This window comes from Sebastes umbrosus, chromosome 1 (genome assembly GCF_015220745.1).
Source record: "Sebastes umbrosus isolate fSebUmb1 chromosome 1, fSebUmb1.pri, whole genome shotgun sequence".
Taxonomy (NCBI): domain Eukaryota; kingdom Metazoa; phylum Chordata; class Actinopteri; order Perciformes; family Sebastidae; genus Sebastes; species Sebastes umbrosus.
The window spans coordinates 36,135,338-36,151,477 of NC_051269.1; the positions used below are offsets into that span (position 1 = coordinate 36,135,338).

At 40.6% G+C, this 16,140-nt stretch overlaps 3 protein-coding genes and 1 non-coding gene across 5 annotated transcripts in view; 2 read left to right on the top strand and 2 right to left on the bottom strand.

Annotated features, from left to right (window-relative positions):
• The first annotated feature begins 287 nt into the window (after positions 1 to 287).
• On the top strand, positions 288 to 4,744 carry mustn1b (musculoskeletal, embryonic nuclear protein 1b). Its single transcript, XM_037780397.1, has 3 exons — positions 288 to 556; positions 677 to 800; positions 4,267 to 4,744. The coding sequence occupies exons 1-3, from the start codon at positions 548 to 550 to the stop codon at positions 4,380 to 4,382; spliced, it is 249 nt and encodes an 82-aa protein (XP_037636325.1). The 5' UTR covers positions 288 to 547; the 3' UTR covers positions 4,383 to 4,744.
• trnae-cuc lies at positions 1,791 to 1,862 on the bottom strand. Its single transcript has one exon. It is a non-coding gene; the product is annotated as a tRNA-Glu (tRNA).
• Positions 4,745 to 8,781: 4,037 nt separating the features above from the next.
• On the bottom strand, positions 8,782 to 9,277 carry LOC119489947 (inter-alpha-trypsin inhibitor heavy chain H3-like). Its single transcript, XM_037773002.1, has 2 exons — positions 9,058 to 9,277; positions 8,782 to 8,952 (listed from the first exon to the last, which is right to left on the bottom strand). Exons 1-2 carry the CDS (start codon positions 9,256 to 9,258, stop codon positions 8,782 to 8,784), a joined length of 372 nt encoding a protein of 123 aa, XP_037628930.1. The 5' UTR covers positions 9,259 to 9,277.
• Positions 9,278 to 9,940: 663 nt separating this feature from the next.
• The window catches only part of LOC119494458 (inter-alpha-trypsin inhibitor heavy chain H3-like), a 67,282-nt gene continuing 61,082 nt past the window's right edge, over positions 9,941 to 16,140 (top strand). Inside the window, exons 1-12 of one of the 2 annotated variants that reach the window (XM_037780359.1) lie at positions 9,964 to 10,123; positions 10,425 to 10,454; positions 10,663 to 10,686; positions 12,429 to 12,583; positions 12,667 to 12,771; positions 12,908 to 13,070; positions 13,175 to 13,285; positions 13,966 to 14,094; positions 14,324 to 14,440; positions 15,462 to 15,630; positions 15,734 to 15,859; positions 15,959 to 16,140. In XM_037780359.1, the coding sequence (XP_037636287.1) occupies positions 10,010 to 10,123; positions 10,425 to 10,454; positions 10,663 to 10,686; positions 12,429 to 12,583; positions 12,667 to 12,771; positions 12,908 to 13,070; positions 13,175 to 13,285; positions 13,966 to 14,094; positions 14,324 to 14,440; positions 15,462 to 15,630; positions 15,734 to 15,859; positions 15,959 to 16,140 (1,425 nt within the window). In that variant the 5' untranslated portion in view covers positions 9,964 to 10,009. Of the gene's footprint in view, positions 10,124 to 10,424; positions 10,455 to 10,662; positions 10,687 to 12,428; positions 12,584 to 12,666; positions 12,772 to 12,907; positions 13,071 to 13,174; positions 13,286 to 13,965; positions 14,095 to 14,323; positions 14,441 to 15,461; positions 15,631 to 15,733; positions 15,860 to 15,958 lie in introns of both variants that reach the window. The other variant, XM_037780341.1, reaches the window with a different exon arrangement.

A 16,140-nucleotide genomic window follows, 5' to 3' on the forward strand; every position in this document is an offset into this window, starting at 1 on the left:
TGGGTTCAGATATAGCATTGACGGACCTCCTGTAACTCAAACAAGACAGTTTTCTTAGGTCACTTCTTGGTTCAGCCCGCATTTTGATGAATCACATGTTAACTGTCTGGAAATTCTTTTTACAACACCCAAAAAACACATTCCCTCCGGCTTAAATCAAGTTATACTAATGGTCAGGCAGAGGCCCAACCACTAGACACTCTTGATACCCCATTTAGTGCCAAGTCCCACAACAACATTTATAAAAGAGGGTATCTGCCAGGAGAGGCGGAGGAGGCAGCCACTTGTGTTGTGTCCCGAATTATCAGCTGTTGGCCTTTAAGCTTATCGTAAAAAGACGGGGGACCCGTTCCAGCTTATCCCTCGCGTCACACCTAATAATACCCACTGACAACAGGCAGAGTGGGACAGAGGGTCTGACTGGGTCTGGACCAGGACTATATATAATGTCAGGCTTGCTGGGAGACAAAGACACACACTAGGAAAACAACCAGCGGATCTATCACACTGGAAAGAGGCGTCTTTGGAAGCAATAACTTCAATCACCATGTCACAGGTAAGTTACGTCAAATATGCTGTTTTGATACAGAAATTGAACACAGTGCTTTCTTTACGTGTGACGACAACACCGTTAACTTTCCTCATAATCTTCCCTTCTTTCTTTAATTCTCTCCAGCCAGCCGAGGTGAAGAAGAAGAAGCGTCCCCCGATGAAGGAGGAGGACCTGAAAGGAGCCCGCAGTAAACTGGGACTGAAGGGCGAGGTCAAGAGTAAGACCTATGAGGTCATGGTGGAGTGTGGTGAGAAAAAGCTTTTCGTTAATGTTTTCTCTCCTGACACTGAAACACAAGACAAGATGATAACGACGCTCACATCCGTAAAGACATCTCAGCTCTCTATCCTTACAAAACTATTCTGTCTTCGTTTTATTCCTGCTTGGCATGTAGACCTCAAATATCATGCTTATTGACAGTGAATATAACTTAATTATAGACTAACAACTTAACAACAGCCTCTTCCATGGAGAACAAAAAACGACTTATTCATCAATAAGCTAAATAAATAAATACATAGATTAATGCTGAAATAAACACAGAAATTATAGATATTTAAATTGATAAATAGAATGCTGAATAAATAAATCAAAGACGAAATGAATACATAAATGCATAATAAAATTGATAAATAAATGTTGGAAATGTAGAAATACATTAATTAATAAAAGTAGCTTTGTAGAAGTGTAGAAATAAATTAAAGATATTTATTTCCCAAACTGTATTTATTTATTCATGTAATTATGCATTTAATAATGCATTCTGTTTTAATTTCAACACTGATTTTTAAATGTATTATCTATTTTTATAATTTAATAATTACAAATTATGTATTGATTTTTTTCTGTATGTCACACACAATATGCTGAGGTAAAGCTAGCTGGTTTAGTTTCCTGTAGGCCATTTTCACAGCAGACATTTCGACTTGTCATTGTAGAAAAGCACACTAACGATGGCTGTTATATTCAAGTGATCGATCCAGTGAGGCTGATAGTGAACCAGCATGCACAATACCAGGATCCTGAAACCAAAGCAGCTCATTGGAAGTCAGCCATCATTAATTTCATTATATTTACACCTGAGCTTTTCTTACTGTGACAAGTCAGAATATCTTCCATGGAAAAGGCCAGTTTGAGTATGATAACAGTATTATTGCTGCTGAGGATTTCATACCAACGTCAGCATTTCTTTGGGTAAGTACACCACGTATCTATCTATCTAGTAATAAAAGTGTCGTTCCCTGACCGGGAATCGAACCCGGGCCGCGGCGGTGAGAGCGCCGAATCCTAACCACTAGACCACCAGGGACGGCTACTATTGCAAAATGGCAATTGATTTTCAAAGTTGAACACAACAGTCTCATCTTGTCCGTGTTTTGACAGGTTAGACTTGAGGAAAGTAAGATTAGACGTACTAGTAATAAGTAATAAAAAGACAGTTGGAGCTTGTCAAAGTCAGCTAACGTTAGTTATCACATTTTAACGTTTCTAATGAAAGCTAACGTTACCAAGCCTAGACCATGGATGTATACAGAGAACGGCCTAGACCAGGGGTCAGCAACATGTGGCTCTTTAGCCCCCCTCCAGTGGCTCCCTGGCTAACTGTTTTTTTGTTTACATTTTCATTCATTCAATCTGAGATTTTGAGAATAAAGTCATAATATTACGAGAATAAAGTCGTAATATTACGAGAATAAAGTCATAATATTACGAAAATAAAGTCGTAATATTACGAGAATAAAGTCATAATATTACGAGAATAAAGTCATAATATTACGAGAATAAAGTCGTAATATTACGAGAATAATGTCATAATATTACGAGAATAAAGTCATAGGTTTACGACGAAAAAGTCGTAGTATTATGAGAATAAAGTCATAATATTACGAGAATAAAGTCATAATATTACGAGAATAAAGTCGTAATATTACGAGAATAAAGTCATAATATTACGAGAATAAAGTCATAGGTTTACGACGAAAAAGTCGTAGTATTATGAGAATAAAGTCATAATATTATAAAGTAGTAATTTTTTTTTGTCATTTAATTTTTTTCTTGTAAAGTTATGACTTTTTTCTCGTAATATTACGACTTTTTTTTCTTGTTAAGTTATGACTTTATTCTCGTAATATTACGACTTTTTTTCCTCGTTAAATTATTACGTTATTCTCGTAATATTACGACTTCGTCTCGTAAAATTATGACTTTATTCTCATAACATTATGACTTTTTTTCTTTTAAACTTCTGACTTTATTCTCATAATATTACGACTTTTTTCCTCGTAAAGTTATGACTTTATTCTCTTAATATTACAATTTTTTCTCGGAAAGTTATGACTTTATTCTCGTAATATTCCGAAAAAATCATGTGCCTCTGTGTCCTCCGGTGCTCTTAACGGCGTCTGCAAGATTTCACAGACCGGAGGAAAACAAGCAGTAAGAGCTGATCTGAGGTCTGCTGTCCAACTGCTGTCTATGAGAGCCGGCTGTCAATCATTCGCAAACTGGCTGTAGTGGTTGCTGGTCAGGAAGTCCACTGAGTTCACAGGAGAACACAGGGTAACCTCTAAAAGCAGAGGGCTGGCCACCTCCTCATAGAAACCCTCCGGTGTTCCTAACTGCATCTCCAAGATTTCCCAGAGCGGAGGAAAACAACCAATCAGAGTCGAGCAGGAGCCTTACGTCTCTGAGCAGCTGTCAATCACTCGTGGACTCCGATCAAACGGTCAAACTAGGCTGCGCTGATCAAATATAAATCAATATTATGTTACGTTAATAACTATTTCTCTCCTCAAATGTTTTCAGAATCATCTTGTAGTGCACGGTTTAGCTTTAAAGTGATAAAGTTTGTGATGCTGCCGCCATTGTGAAATCTGGTGAAGGAACGCCAAGTTCTGGTCACATGACCGGAGCACAGCCAATAGGAACGCTCTCTCAATGAAATGACCTGTGATTGGTCAAAGTCTCCCATCACGGCCTAGATTTTTTAAAGCCTGAAAACGGAGTCATGATGAGGTGGAGAACTCTAGTTTTCTCTCAGAACACTTGAATTACAATATGCTGAAAGGTTATTGTGGATTTTTTGCCCAATGATGCCAAAAATATACTGCCTACTGCCACTTTAACTCATTGCTCAAATGCAGAGTAATCTGCAGCTGCCTTTAAAAATGTGCTAACACCATCTGCAAACGACCCTGCTCCACTTACATAACCCTGATCCTCTATAGATTTGTTTTTATGCCCTTTCAACTTTGCCCCCATACAAATATTGTCTCACCTTAAGTCGATATTTGTGTGTGCGGTCAGAATCAACATAAACAGCCAACATTCATTGTCTGCTGCTCACTAAGTTAAAACTGCTTTTTGAACTACCGGAGATGTTTTTCTGGTATACTTTGTCCAAATCTCAGAGGAAATTAACAACATTATAAAATATATTGCACTCAGTTGAGTGATTAAAAGAGTTCATGTGAGCCAGAATTGAGAGGCAGTGTTTACTGTAAAGACATGAAAGCCAGTGGGCGAGAGTGCTGCATCATAAAACATAAGACCAGCGGGGAAGATGAAACAGTAATAGACATTTTTGTTGTCACATACTTTCCCTTGATGATACCCAAGTGGAATTCTGATTACACGTTGAGGATGAGCAGCCACCTGGTTTAAGCATCTGTTTTTCTGCCGTTACATGTCTTTGTGTCCCTCTCTGTGTTTAGAGCGAATGGGTAAAGTGGCTCCATCTGTGTTCAGCGGTGTGAGGTCAGGGACAGAGACGGCCCTGGGCAATCCTGCTGCTGCCAAAGCTCCTGGAGCCAGCGTGTTCAGCAAGTAGACGCACTGAAACAAACGCACTGATGAAACACACTGTTGTCTTTATGATTCTGAGTCAATGGTGATGCTGCGTAATGTGGACTGCAAACATTTTTTTTTTTTTTAATGAAGTTGGATTTAAGAGAGATAAAAGGGCTAGTTTTATGCCAGTAGAGTGTGATGACATTACTGCTATGTAAGCAGTTATTGTACTTTGTAATTTGCACAGTCCATCTGACTTGGAGATTGGCAGGTTGTGATTACTGTGGCTGTAAATGAGTTGTGACATTTATTTATCAATGTTGACAAAGATTGTTAAAACATTTGCTTACTTGTTCTTTTTGTAATGCACAATTTTACTTAAATAAATGATTTCCCCCTGTATTAATAGTTTTTTTTTTATCTGTAGTAAACTACAAAAAGAGGGTAATTTCTATGGAAATGGTAAAAATCATCAAGTAAAGTTGATCTGTATGTCAACAGCACAACCATAATGACCGACATGAAGTGCTATGTTATGTTTGCAAGCACGATAAGGCATAAAAGCACATATACTAGGGCTGTCAATTGATTAAAATATTTTTTTATTTGTTCAAAATGTACCTTAAAAGGAGATTTATCAAGTATTTAATACTCTTATCAACATGGGAGTGGGGAAATATGTTTGTTTTATGCAAATGTATGTATATGTCTATTATTGGAAATCAATTAACAACACAAAACAATTACAAATATTGTCCAGAAACCCTCACAGGTACTGCATGTAGCATAAAAAATATGCTCAAAACTGCAGCCCAACAGGCAACAACAACTGTCAGTGTGTCAGTGTGCTGACTTGACTATGACTTGCCCCAAACTGCATGTGATTATCATAAAGTGGGCATGTCTGTAAAGGGGAGACTCGTGGGTTCCCATAGAACCCATTTTCATTCACATATCTTGAGGTCAGAGGTCAAGGGATCCGAAAAGGTAGTATGACATGGTTGGTACCAATGGATTCCTTAGGTTTTTTAATTCCTTATTAAACCAGTATTAGCTTTAAAACTCGCAAGTTGTATTAATGTGTTAAAGAAATTAGTGGCGTTAAAACAAATCTGAGTTAACTTGTTACTTATCGCATTAACTTTGACAGCCCTAATTTAAATCAATAAACAAAACAAGCAAACTGGTTAACAACAAAGCCCCAAATAACCTGATTTGCTCTGTTATGAGATGAGCACTAACTATAGTACCTGAATCTATCACTAACATTGTGTCATGACATCCATACTGCAGACTGTGAAGGTACATTATCAGATGAGTGGGTCATCTCTGTCCAGCACACCCACACATGTCAAACACAGATGAGCTCACATGATGAAGATGACTCACCAAATGGAGAGCAGAGTAAAGCTTGCCCCAAAATAATACTGTTTGTTTACAAGGTTCAGAGTTGTAGAAATACAAATATGCAGCAAAAGGTTCTCTGTTAAATCTACATTTGTGGAGATAATTAGTGTGGTCACCATGACACAGATTTCTTTTCAAAGACACTCTGTATTCACGTTTATTTGTCCCAGTATCACATCACAACGGTCAGATTCATCTACATGTACTATGCCTGCTGGCCAAATCTAGCTCTAATCAGGTTGCTTTTTTGGTGGATAATTTAGCTTAAAAAAATATACAAGGGTCTGTCTGATTTTCTTACAGTACTTTACTGTTTGCTCCCTGGCAAGTGGGAAATTACATAAACCCTCGCATCAAGTAAAGCAGTCTCCATCTACACTCCTGCTCGGTGACTTCAATATTCATGTGGACTCCACCAGCTGCTTGTTTGCTACTGAATTCTTGTCACTGTTGGACTGTTTCAACATCACACAGCACGTTAAAGGTCCCACTCACACTAAAGGCCACACACTGGATCTGGTGTGCTCCACTGGCACAACTCCCTCCCATCTGCAGTGCCTGGACCTTGCCGTTTCAGACCATCTCGCTGTTCTTTGCACTGTTCCTGTCACCCTGCCCAGGCAGCGCACAAAACGTACCATCTCATACAGGAACATCAACACAGTGAGTACACCAGCTCTGAACGACCTGATAGCGACCCATCTGGCCTCAGATCCCCACGACACCTCTGCTGATGGGCTGGTTGCCCACTACAACGCCACTTTATCTGGCAGCCTTGACTCATTTGCCCCCCCAAAAACCCGGACTGTCTCCTACACCTGTCCCGCCCGGTGGTTCACCACTGAACTCCGCACCCAGAAGACCACCGGCCGTCAAATGGAGAGGCTCCACAAAAGATCTGGCCTCACTCTCCACCTTGAGGCCTATAAAGAGCATGTGAGGGCCCACAAAGTAGCTCTCTCCCAGGCCAAAACACACTACTACTCCACCCTCATTGCCAACCAACAAAACCACCCCAGAATGCTGTTCACCACCATCAACCGGCTCCGTCGCCCCCTCGATTCCCCCCTCCCCTCAGGCGCCTCCGACCTGTGCACTAAGTTCCTGGACTTTTTCCAGGACAAAGTTGAGTCCATCCATCAACAGCTCTTGGCGCCTGTCTCCCTCCGACACACACCTCAGCCACTGGGCGTGGCTCCCTTGGATGTTCGCCTGCCTCAGTGCTCCCTCTCCTTCTTCTCCCCTGTATGTGCTCCTCAGGTCGCCAAGTTGGTCACTAAGGCCAAAGCCTCCACCTGTTCTCTGGACCCCATGCCCACAGCCTTGGTCAAGGCTTGCTTACCTGCCCTGTGCCCCATCATGGTGAACATCATCAACTCCTCCTTGGCATCTGGTTTGGTACCCGATAGCCTCAAGATGGCCTCAGTCACTCCCATCCTCAAAAAGCCAGGTCTGGACCGGGATGACTGCAACAACTACTGACCGATCTCCAACCTTCCTTTCCTGAGCAAAATTCTGGGAAGAGCAGTGGCCGCCCAACTCCGTCAACATATGGCCAACCATGAGCTCTATGAAACCTTTCAATCTGGCTTCAGACCACACCACAGCACACAGACCACCCTCATCAAAATCACGAATGACCTCCTCATCGCTGCAGATTCTGGTCTTATCAGCATCCTCATCCTCCTGGACCTCTTCGACACAGTCTCTCACACCATCCTCCTCACCCGCCTATCTGACTACCTTGGCCTCACCGGTTCAGCAAACTCCTGGTTTCAGTCCTACCTCATCAAACAGAAAACAGTTTGTCACCATCAGAGACTCCAGTTCCACCCCGGCCCCAGTCAACCATGGTGTACCTCAAGGCTCTGTGCTGGGACCCCTCCTCTTCACCATCTACATGCTCCCCCTTGGTCAGATCATCCGCCACCACGGTCTCAGCTTTCACTCATATGCTGACGACACACAACTATATCTTAGCACCAAACCATCCACCCAGCTACCCCCACAGTCACTTGTAAACTGCCTGCATGCAATACAAATCTGGATGACATCTAACTTGCTAAAACTCAACAGCAACAAAACCGAGCTCATGGTTGTGGCTCCCAAGGCCCTGCTCCGGAAGGTTGGAGATCTATATCTGGACGTTGATGGCTGTTCTTTCTCCCCATCCTCGGAAGTCCGCAACCTGGGTGTCATCCTGGACCCAACACTCTCATTCCAGTCTCACATCAGGTTCATCACCAAATCCACTTCCTTCCACCTAAAAAACATCTCCCGTCTCCGGCAATCACTCTCTGACTCTGATGCAGAAATCCTCATCCACGCTTTCGTCACCTCCCGTTTGGACTACTGCAATGGAGTTCTGTCCGGGGGTTCCCAGCAAAGCCCTGGACAGGCTCCAGTATGTGCAAAACTCAGCTGCCAGGGTTCTCACCTGCACCAAGCCCTGGCAGCACATCACCCCCACCATCATCCATCTCCACTGGCTCCCGGTCAAGTCTCGCATCACCTACAAAATCCTCCTCCTCACCTACAAATCCCTCAACGCCCTGGCTCCTCAGTACTTATCTGACCTCCTCCACCCTTACACACAGCCCCGGAACCTCAGATCCTCAGGCACGGGTCAGCTCTTAGAGTACTTGAGTAGATGCACTTCGTTACATTCCACCACTGGCTATACTGTAGGTGAATATACATATCACAATGTCTGCTGCTGTTGCTGATAGATACATTTGCTTCATTCACCCCTCACTTTCTCCCTTTTTGCTGGATTCTTTCACTCAACCTTCACTGCTTCACTTGAGGTGGGTGTTTATTTCGTTTCCCACTTTCCCACAGCAAGCAAACAGTAGATTTTTTAAAGCCTGTAAACAGAGACATGATGAGGTGCAGAAGTCTAGTTTTCTCTCAGAGAACTTGAATTACAATATGCTGGAAGGTTGTTATGGTTATTATAAAAACATTCTGCCTACTGAAGTTTTAACAATCATGACGCCATTGGGAAATAAAGATTTCCAAGCTAAAGCAATTCAGGTCCCAGTTTGAGTTACTAAAACAGACCTCTTCTCCAGTAGCTGCTGGATGGTGAGGTAAGCCCACAGACGCTCTGTGAAATCCCCAAAGATGTACTGCTCATTTGGGTACATCACATCCCAATCCAGAGCACTGGCCAGGCCCTCCACCTTGTAGGCCTCCTCAAACTACAGGAAAGAGAAAAGGAGGAAAAAAAGATCTCTTGTAATAAACACACGTCTTTTCTCCACCTCAGCATTGTCTCCAAATTTCTGCCATTTCCCTCTCCTCACCCCTTGGCCGAGCACTTCCACCATGAAGTTGTCCAGGTCGTTGTCCATCAGCCGACCGGCCACCACGATCTCTGAGCCGTTAAACAACTGGCTGTAGTGGTTGGTGGTCAGGGAGTCCACTGAGTTCACAGGATAACGCAGGTCAACCTCTAAAAGCAGAGGGATGGCCACCTCCTCATAGAAACCCTGGTATAAATGCATACTCACATTGTATTACATGTATTTGTACAAAATGTGGTATATAAATAGATTTTTATTGTAATTTTATCAAAAGATATTGTTTACATAATTGTGGAAGAATGTGACATAGCTGGCATTATTTACATTTAAAGAGGAACTATAATGCTTATTTTCAGGTGCATACTTGTATTTTGGGGTTTCTAGGAGAACATGTTTATGCTTTATTATGGAATTTTTGCCCAATGATGCCAAAAATATTCTGCCTACTGCTGCATTAAGTAAGGGAGTCTGAGTACCTCTTCCACACCGCCTATATCTTGCAGTAACTGACAGAGCTATTTAAACATGTACACAACATATACAGTAAATACTACTGTTTGTATTAGGAATTATTGCTTATCACTAATATATAATAATGCTAACGCTCCAGGTGTTGTGATAGGTGTCAGTCCTACCAACGTTTACACCCTCTTCAACCTGAGCACAGACCTTTTCTTTGAGCTTTAGAAGCACCAAGGCCTCCTGCACATTGAGCTCAGGTCTGGTGGTCAATACTCCAGGCCAACACACACACACACACACACACACACACACACACACACACACACGCATACACAAGCATACACACGCACACACACACACACACACACACACACACACGCACACACACACATATACACACACAGTACATATACACGTTCTGTCCCTCCCTCTGGGCAGAGAGCTTTTTTCTCAGCAGTGAAGTCAGTTGCTGTTCAGTAGAAGTTTGGTCATGTCTGGACTGCAGGGTGTTGGACTTCTGCTGCTGTGGGGCAGCGTCTGCCTCTGGCTGCCCAGCCTGGCCAGCGGGGCTCTGGTCATCTCCAGGGACCACGAAGATCTGCAGGTAACTTCACACACACATACTGACCTGTCTGTTCTCTGATCTTAATTTGAAATCACATTGTTTTATAGCAGAAGTATTTATTATATGGTTCCTGATTTAGTCACTAGTCTGTTTTCTTATGTGCTGCTTCAGAACTAGTTTGCAATTTAAATCCTACTCGGTTTTACTTTTCCTATTTGTATGTATTTGTGTGACACAGAATGTAAAGTTTTTTTTCTGATAAATTGGTTCATGTTATGCGGGTGTTTTTTTCAAATATCATGACACCATGTTGGTTCACCCTGCTGTATTTTTATTTCAGGAGACAAGAGGAGCTGCCAGATCATTGCAGGTACTTGTCAGAAACAATTTGCAGTCAGAGAGTCCTTTGATATTATGGTGGAAATGTTGTGCTAAAGTTGCATCTTTCTGCTTGTACATTACAATCCTTAAAGTAAAATGAATAACGCTATATTTACTTTACATAGATAATTCATGTTAACAAATTGTCAGATTTGCACAGTCTTGATTTATCTCCTTTTTCTTTTTTTTTGTTACAGAAAAGAAGTACAAATGAAGACAAGGTAAGAAAATAATCTGTTTGTATCTCTATTGATGATAACGGTGATGAGAAATATTCAGTACAACTTAATTTGTCCTTTAAGGTAATGTTATGCAGCAGATCAACAGATACACACACGCAATAGATTCGAGAAGAACGAACGAACTCTATTAATCACAATTTCTGTTCTTCTCTGGCAGGCCAGCAAATAAAAGAAAAGGTCAATAGACTCAATAAAAAAAAAAAAGATTGAGAATCACTAAACTGACTGAAAAAGAGCTTAGTTCTCAAATATCCTCACTTTCCCTGTTTACAGCACCGAGGTTGACTCACTCCGTCCGTCTCACACAACCCTCCCAAAGTGGAATCAGTGACATAAAGCTGTTTTCTTTGGCTCCCATCAGGGCAGCATGATGTGGACCGAACCTGGCTGCAAATAAACATTCAGTTTGAAACCGAAGAGAAATAGCAGATTTTACAGTAATTCATTGTATAAAAAATGCTGTGTGTAGTGCTTGTGATAGGAGGCTTTCCGTATTCACTAGTGCAGGGGTCAGCAACCTTTAATATCAAAAGAGCCATTTTAGGCAAAAAAAAAAAAAAAATCTGTCTGGAGCCGCAAAACATTTGAGCATTGTGATGAAGGTAACACAGTTTATAGTCTAAGTATATAGTATATACTGTAAGTCTAATGCAGTGAGGGCCAAAGTGCAAATGTACTATGGAGTATTAGGGCCACATTGAGGAGGAAAAAACATCTGAGATTTCCAGAATAAAGTCATAGAATTACAAGAAAAAAAAGTAGTAATATTATGAGAATAAAGTCATAACTTAACAAGAAAAAAGCAATTATATTATGGGAATAAAGTCACAACTTTACGAGAAAAAAGAAAATAACACATAAAATTACTACTTTATAATATTATGACTTTATTCTCATAATACTGCGACTTTTTTTCTCTTAAACTTATGACTTTATTCTCTTAATGTTACGACTTTTTTCTCGTAAACCTTTGACTTTATTATTATAATATTACAACTTTTTTTCTCATAAACCTATGACTTTATTCTCGTAATATTATGACTTTAATCTCGAAACCGTCGTACTATAGAGTTACAAAAATAATAAATAAAAATTAAAAATTAAACAAAAAACAGTTATTCATTTCCATTTTTAAAAATCCACAGGGAGCCACTGGAGAGGGGGTCAAGAGCCACATGTGCCTCCGGAGCCGCAGGTTGCTGACCCCTGACCTAGTGTAACGATTCTCAAAGTGGGGTCCGTGGCACTGTGCGAAATAATTTGCTATAAATTATGAAATTGTGCTGTATCATTAAAAAGTGCATATGTACAGATGGGGACCATTTGCGCCAATAAAACAAGCATATTGTGTCCATTACTCCCACCTACGTTAGCTTTGGGCCAATAGAAACTCTGATGTGATTGTGACACACAGAAATAAATTCATTATTTTTAAGCACTTACTGAAAGTCACCTTTAGACTGGTAAGTTTAAATGTCTGGATTTATTAGTGTTAAAAATGCTGTCAAGTTGAGTCCTAATGCAATTTGAATAAAATCACCCTCTGTTTAAAAGATATAAAAGTGGTATTAAAATTCAATAACATTGCAAATTTCCCTGCTGTCAGACCTTTTATACAGTCTGTGTGTGGGACTAACATGAATCAAACTGAAAGGTGTCCTTGGAAAAGGTTTGAGAACCCCTTGCACTAGTGTTTCAATCTTCCTCTCTTTCTGCCTCAGGTGGAGGTGTACAGCGTGAAAGTGGAATGCACTGTGACGTCTCGTTTCGCCCACACCGTCATGACCTCCAAGGCTCTGAACAAAGCAAACTCCTCCCAGGAAATCTTTTTCGAAGTGGATCTGCCAAAGACCGCTTTCATCGTCAACTTCAGCATGTCAGTTAAAATGTAGTACTTTAAACTGTGAGCATAGATCCTGTCTTTCTTCACCTTTTGACAAGTGTCTTTGTGCCTCACAGGGAAATTGATGGTCAGATGTATGTTGGGGAGGTGAAGGAGAAAGAGAAAGCCAAGAAACAGTATGAGAAGGCTGTTTCCTCTGGACAGACTGCTGGACTGGTGAAGTGAGTCAGTCAAGATGAAAAATACATAAACACACTGTAAAATACATGTTAAAGGAAACATACTGTATCTATGGAAGATCCTAGTTTGCTCATTTTAACATTAGAGGCTGTCAGTGATGTCCGTGTTTCGTTCTAGGGTTTCTGGAAGGAAGATGGAGAAGTTTTCAGTGTCTGTCAACATCGCAGCTGAAAGTAACGTGACTTTTATTCTGACCTACGAGGAGCTCCTTCAGAGGAAACTGGGCCAGTATGAGATTATGACCCGGGTTAAACCCAAACAACCGGTCCAGGAGTTTCAGGTGACGTTCAAATCCCGTCTCTTGGTCGTTTCAGATATTCTAAATGAGTGGCTCACCTTACAAATTATCTTTATGTGTGTGTGTGTTTGCCTGTGTGGAGACAGATTGTGACAGACATCTATGAGCCTCAGGGCATTGCTTTTGTTGATGCCTCTGCAACCTTCCTCTCCAACGAGCTGCTCCCCCTGGTGGAGAAAACCGTCACAGACAAGAAGGTACATGATGCATGAACAGGCCTTGTAAAAATGGAGGACGAAACCTGCCACAATAAAAATAAATAAATAAATAAATACATGACTCGATAAGTAAATATATACAAAAAGTAAATGAAAAAATAAATAATAATAAATAAATAAATAAATACCTCGATAAGTAAATATATAGAAAAAATACATGACAAATATATAATAATAAATAAATGACTCGATAAGTAAATATATAGAAAAAATACATTGAAAAAATAAATTTAAAAGATAATAATAAATAAATAAATAAATAAAAGAAAATGAAATAGAAGAGTAGATAGATTTGGGAATTACTAATACAAAGTTAAATAAATAAAGAAGCATAGTAAAACAGAAATATCGATTTGTCACATTTTATCAATTAATTAATGCCTATATTTATTTTTAATATTACTTTGTACTTTTAATGGCATATGTATTTATTTATTTATTTATTTATCTATCCATTGAGTCATTTATTTATTAATTTATTTTTTATTTTGGCATGTTCCGTCCTCCACATGTAAGAAGCTGCCTCTGATTCTTTGCATTTCTTTTTTTTTATTTTTTTCGAAATGATCTTGGTCTCACTTCCTTTTCATCATTCAATAGAATGACTGACCCAAGAACTAAGAGTAAGCTTAACTGGTTGTATCGTATCCCATTGTCAGGCACACATCTCTTTCTCACCAACTATGGATCAGCAGAGGAAGTGCGCAGGTTGTGATGGGACACTCATCGACGGAGATTTTATCATCAAGTATGACGTGAACCGAGCAAAGAGCATCGGGGACATTCAGGTCAGATATCAACACATGCTCAATATCTGCTGAATGCACGTTTAAATCAGGCATCACATGTAAATCTATACAGATTCACTTTGTCTGGAGGCTGAGTTGTAAATTACAAATGATGAATCTGTGATTAGATTGCCCAACAACATGAAATTAATTACATTTTGCAATTGTCACATTGCCTTGTCATTCTTTTGTGTATGTTACAGCTCTTTATTGATTCTCTTCCCTTCAGATTGTGAACGGATACTTTGTGCACTTCTTTGCTCCGCCTGACCTAACCAGAGTACCAAAGAATGTGGTGTTTGTGATTGATAGGAGCGGATCAATGTCCGGAACAAAGATGGCACAGGTGAGAGACTGTTCAGACTTTTATGGTACGAGTCCACAGGGGCTGTCACTAGACACGAGGCACTCTACACCTGATTGAACGAATGCTTTCCCTTGTGGGCTGCTGCTCTCAATATGGCGGCTCGTTTGGAAACTTTCATCTCTTATTTCACGAAAATAGTTCACCGAAATGTGTTTCTTAAAACATTTTATGAGAGAACTAAGCCATGTAGTTGCTGAATCTGTCTTCAATTTTGATCGTGAACGCTTAGTTTAAAAGTTTGTCGGGAGTTTCCAAAGGCGGCGAGTCGCGTCAGACGCCCATGATTTGCATGAAGTAGCCTAGACCTCAACTTTATGCAAATGAGGAGCGGGCGCTGTGATGGCCTCGAATCACGCCAACACGCTACCAGAATGCATTGCACAGCTGCTTACATAGACAATGAATAGGAAGCGTGGAAAGGACGGAGCCTGTAGACACGTACCTTTAGTGTGTTTCTGACATATTAGCCCGTTTGCACGAAAAGACATATTAATGCCACGATAATGTGCAGGGCGTTTAGAGTGCAATAAGTACGCTGTTCTTGATTTCTGCGTGTCTTTTGTACGCCATGTATCCTGTACTGACTGCAATGTAAACACATCCGCGTATAAGCTAAGAGTTAGTGACGTAGTATAAAAAGTGTGAAAGACCACTTATGGATGGCCAGGAGACCCGTTTTCAAGAACGTTGTTGAGGTTGTTGACCATTGTTTTGTTTTATAAGTTTTGTTAGTGTTTGTCACGTGATATTTGTCAAGTGTTTTTTGTTGACGTTTGTGACATGTTTTACGTAGTTGTTTCCATACGTGTTTTACTTAGTTTACTTACTTATTTTAAGCCCAACCATGACGTTTTCCGTTACCCTAACTAAGTGATTTTCTTGCCTGAACCTAAGTGGAATGTCCATATAACGTCGTGGTATTTATACGCCTTCCTGTGATACCGGCTGTTGCATTTATTGATACCCACATTTTGACCTTTGAACTTGTAACTCCTTGTAGACCCGAGAGGCATTGCTGCTGATCCTCCAAGACCTCCACGTGGATGACCACTTTGCCCTCGTCCCGTTTGATAGCATAATTGAGGTTTGGAGGGAATCACTTAGCAAAGCAACCGAGGAAAACGTGTCTGAAGGCATGAATTACGTCAGAGGAATAGATGCCAGAGGATGTTAGTAGAAAAACAAGTGACACTAGTCATCTTAACTCCATAAATTATAGAAATACACATTCATACTATACATTTAATGATTTGTTGTGTGTTTTCCTTCAAGCAACCAATATCAATGATGCGGTTTTGAGAGGCGTAAACATGCTGCTCACAGACAGGCGGGAGAAGAGGCTCCCAGAGAGGAGCGTCGACATGATTATTTTACTGACTGATGGAAATCCAAATTCTGGTGAGCATGCATACTGTAGGAAATACTGTGTATTTGTGTGGGTGAACTTTTGATCAATTTAAAATTAAATTTCTGCATGTTGTATCTGTGCGTTTGAAGGAGAGTCTAACCCCTCGATGATCCAGGCGAATGTTCGTTCTGCCATCGAAGGAGCAATGTCTCTGTACTGTCTTGGATTCGGAAATGATGTGGATTACCCCCTCCTGGATGTGATGAGCAAAGAAAACAAGGGAGTGGCCCGCAGAATTTTTGAGGCTTCAGATGCAGCCATTCAACTTCAG

Excerpts from the sequence above, each read along its gene's own strand:
- LOC119489947 (XM_037773002.1), bottom strand. The coding sequence starts at position 9,258 with ATGCATTTATACCAGGGTTTCTATGAGGAGGTGGCCATCCCTCTGCTT. Across the intron at positions 8,953-9,057 it reads TGGAAGTGCTCGGCCAAGGG|TTTGAGGAGGCCTACAAGGT; the intron begins GTGAGGAGAGGG and ends TCTTTCCTGTAG.
- mustn1b (XM_037780397.1), top strand. Across the intron at positions 801-4,266 it reads TGAGGTCATGGTGGAGTGTG|AGCGAATGGGTAAAGTGGCT; the intron begins GTGAGAAAAAGC and ends CTCTGTGTTTAG.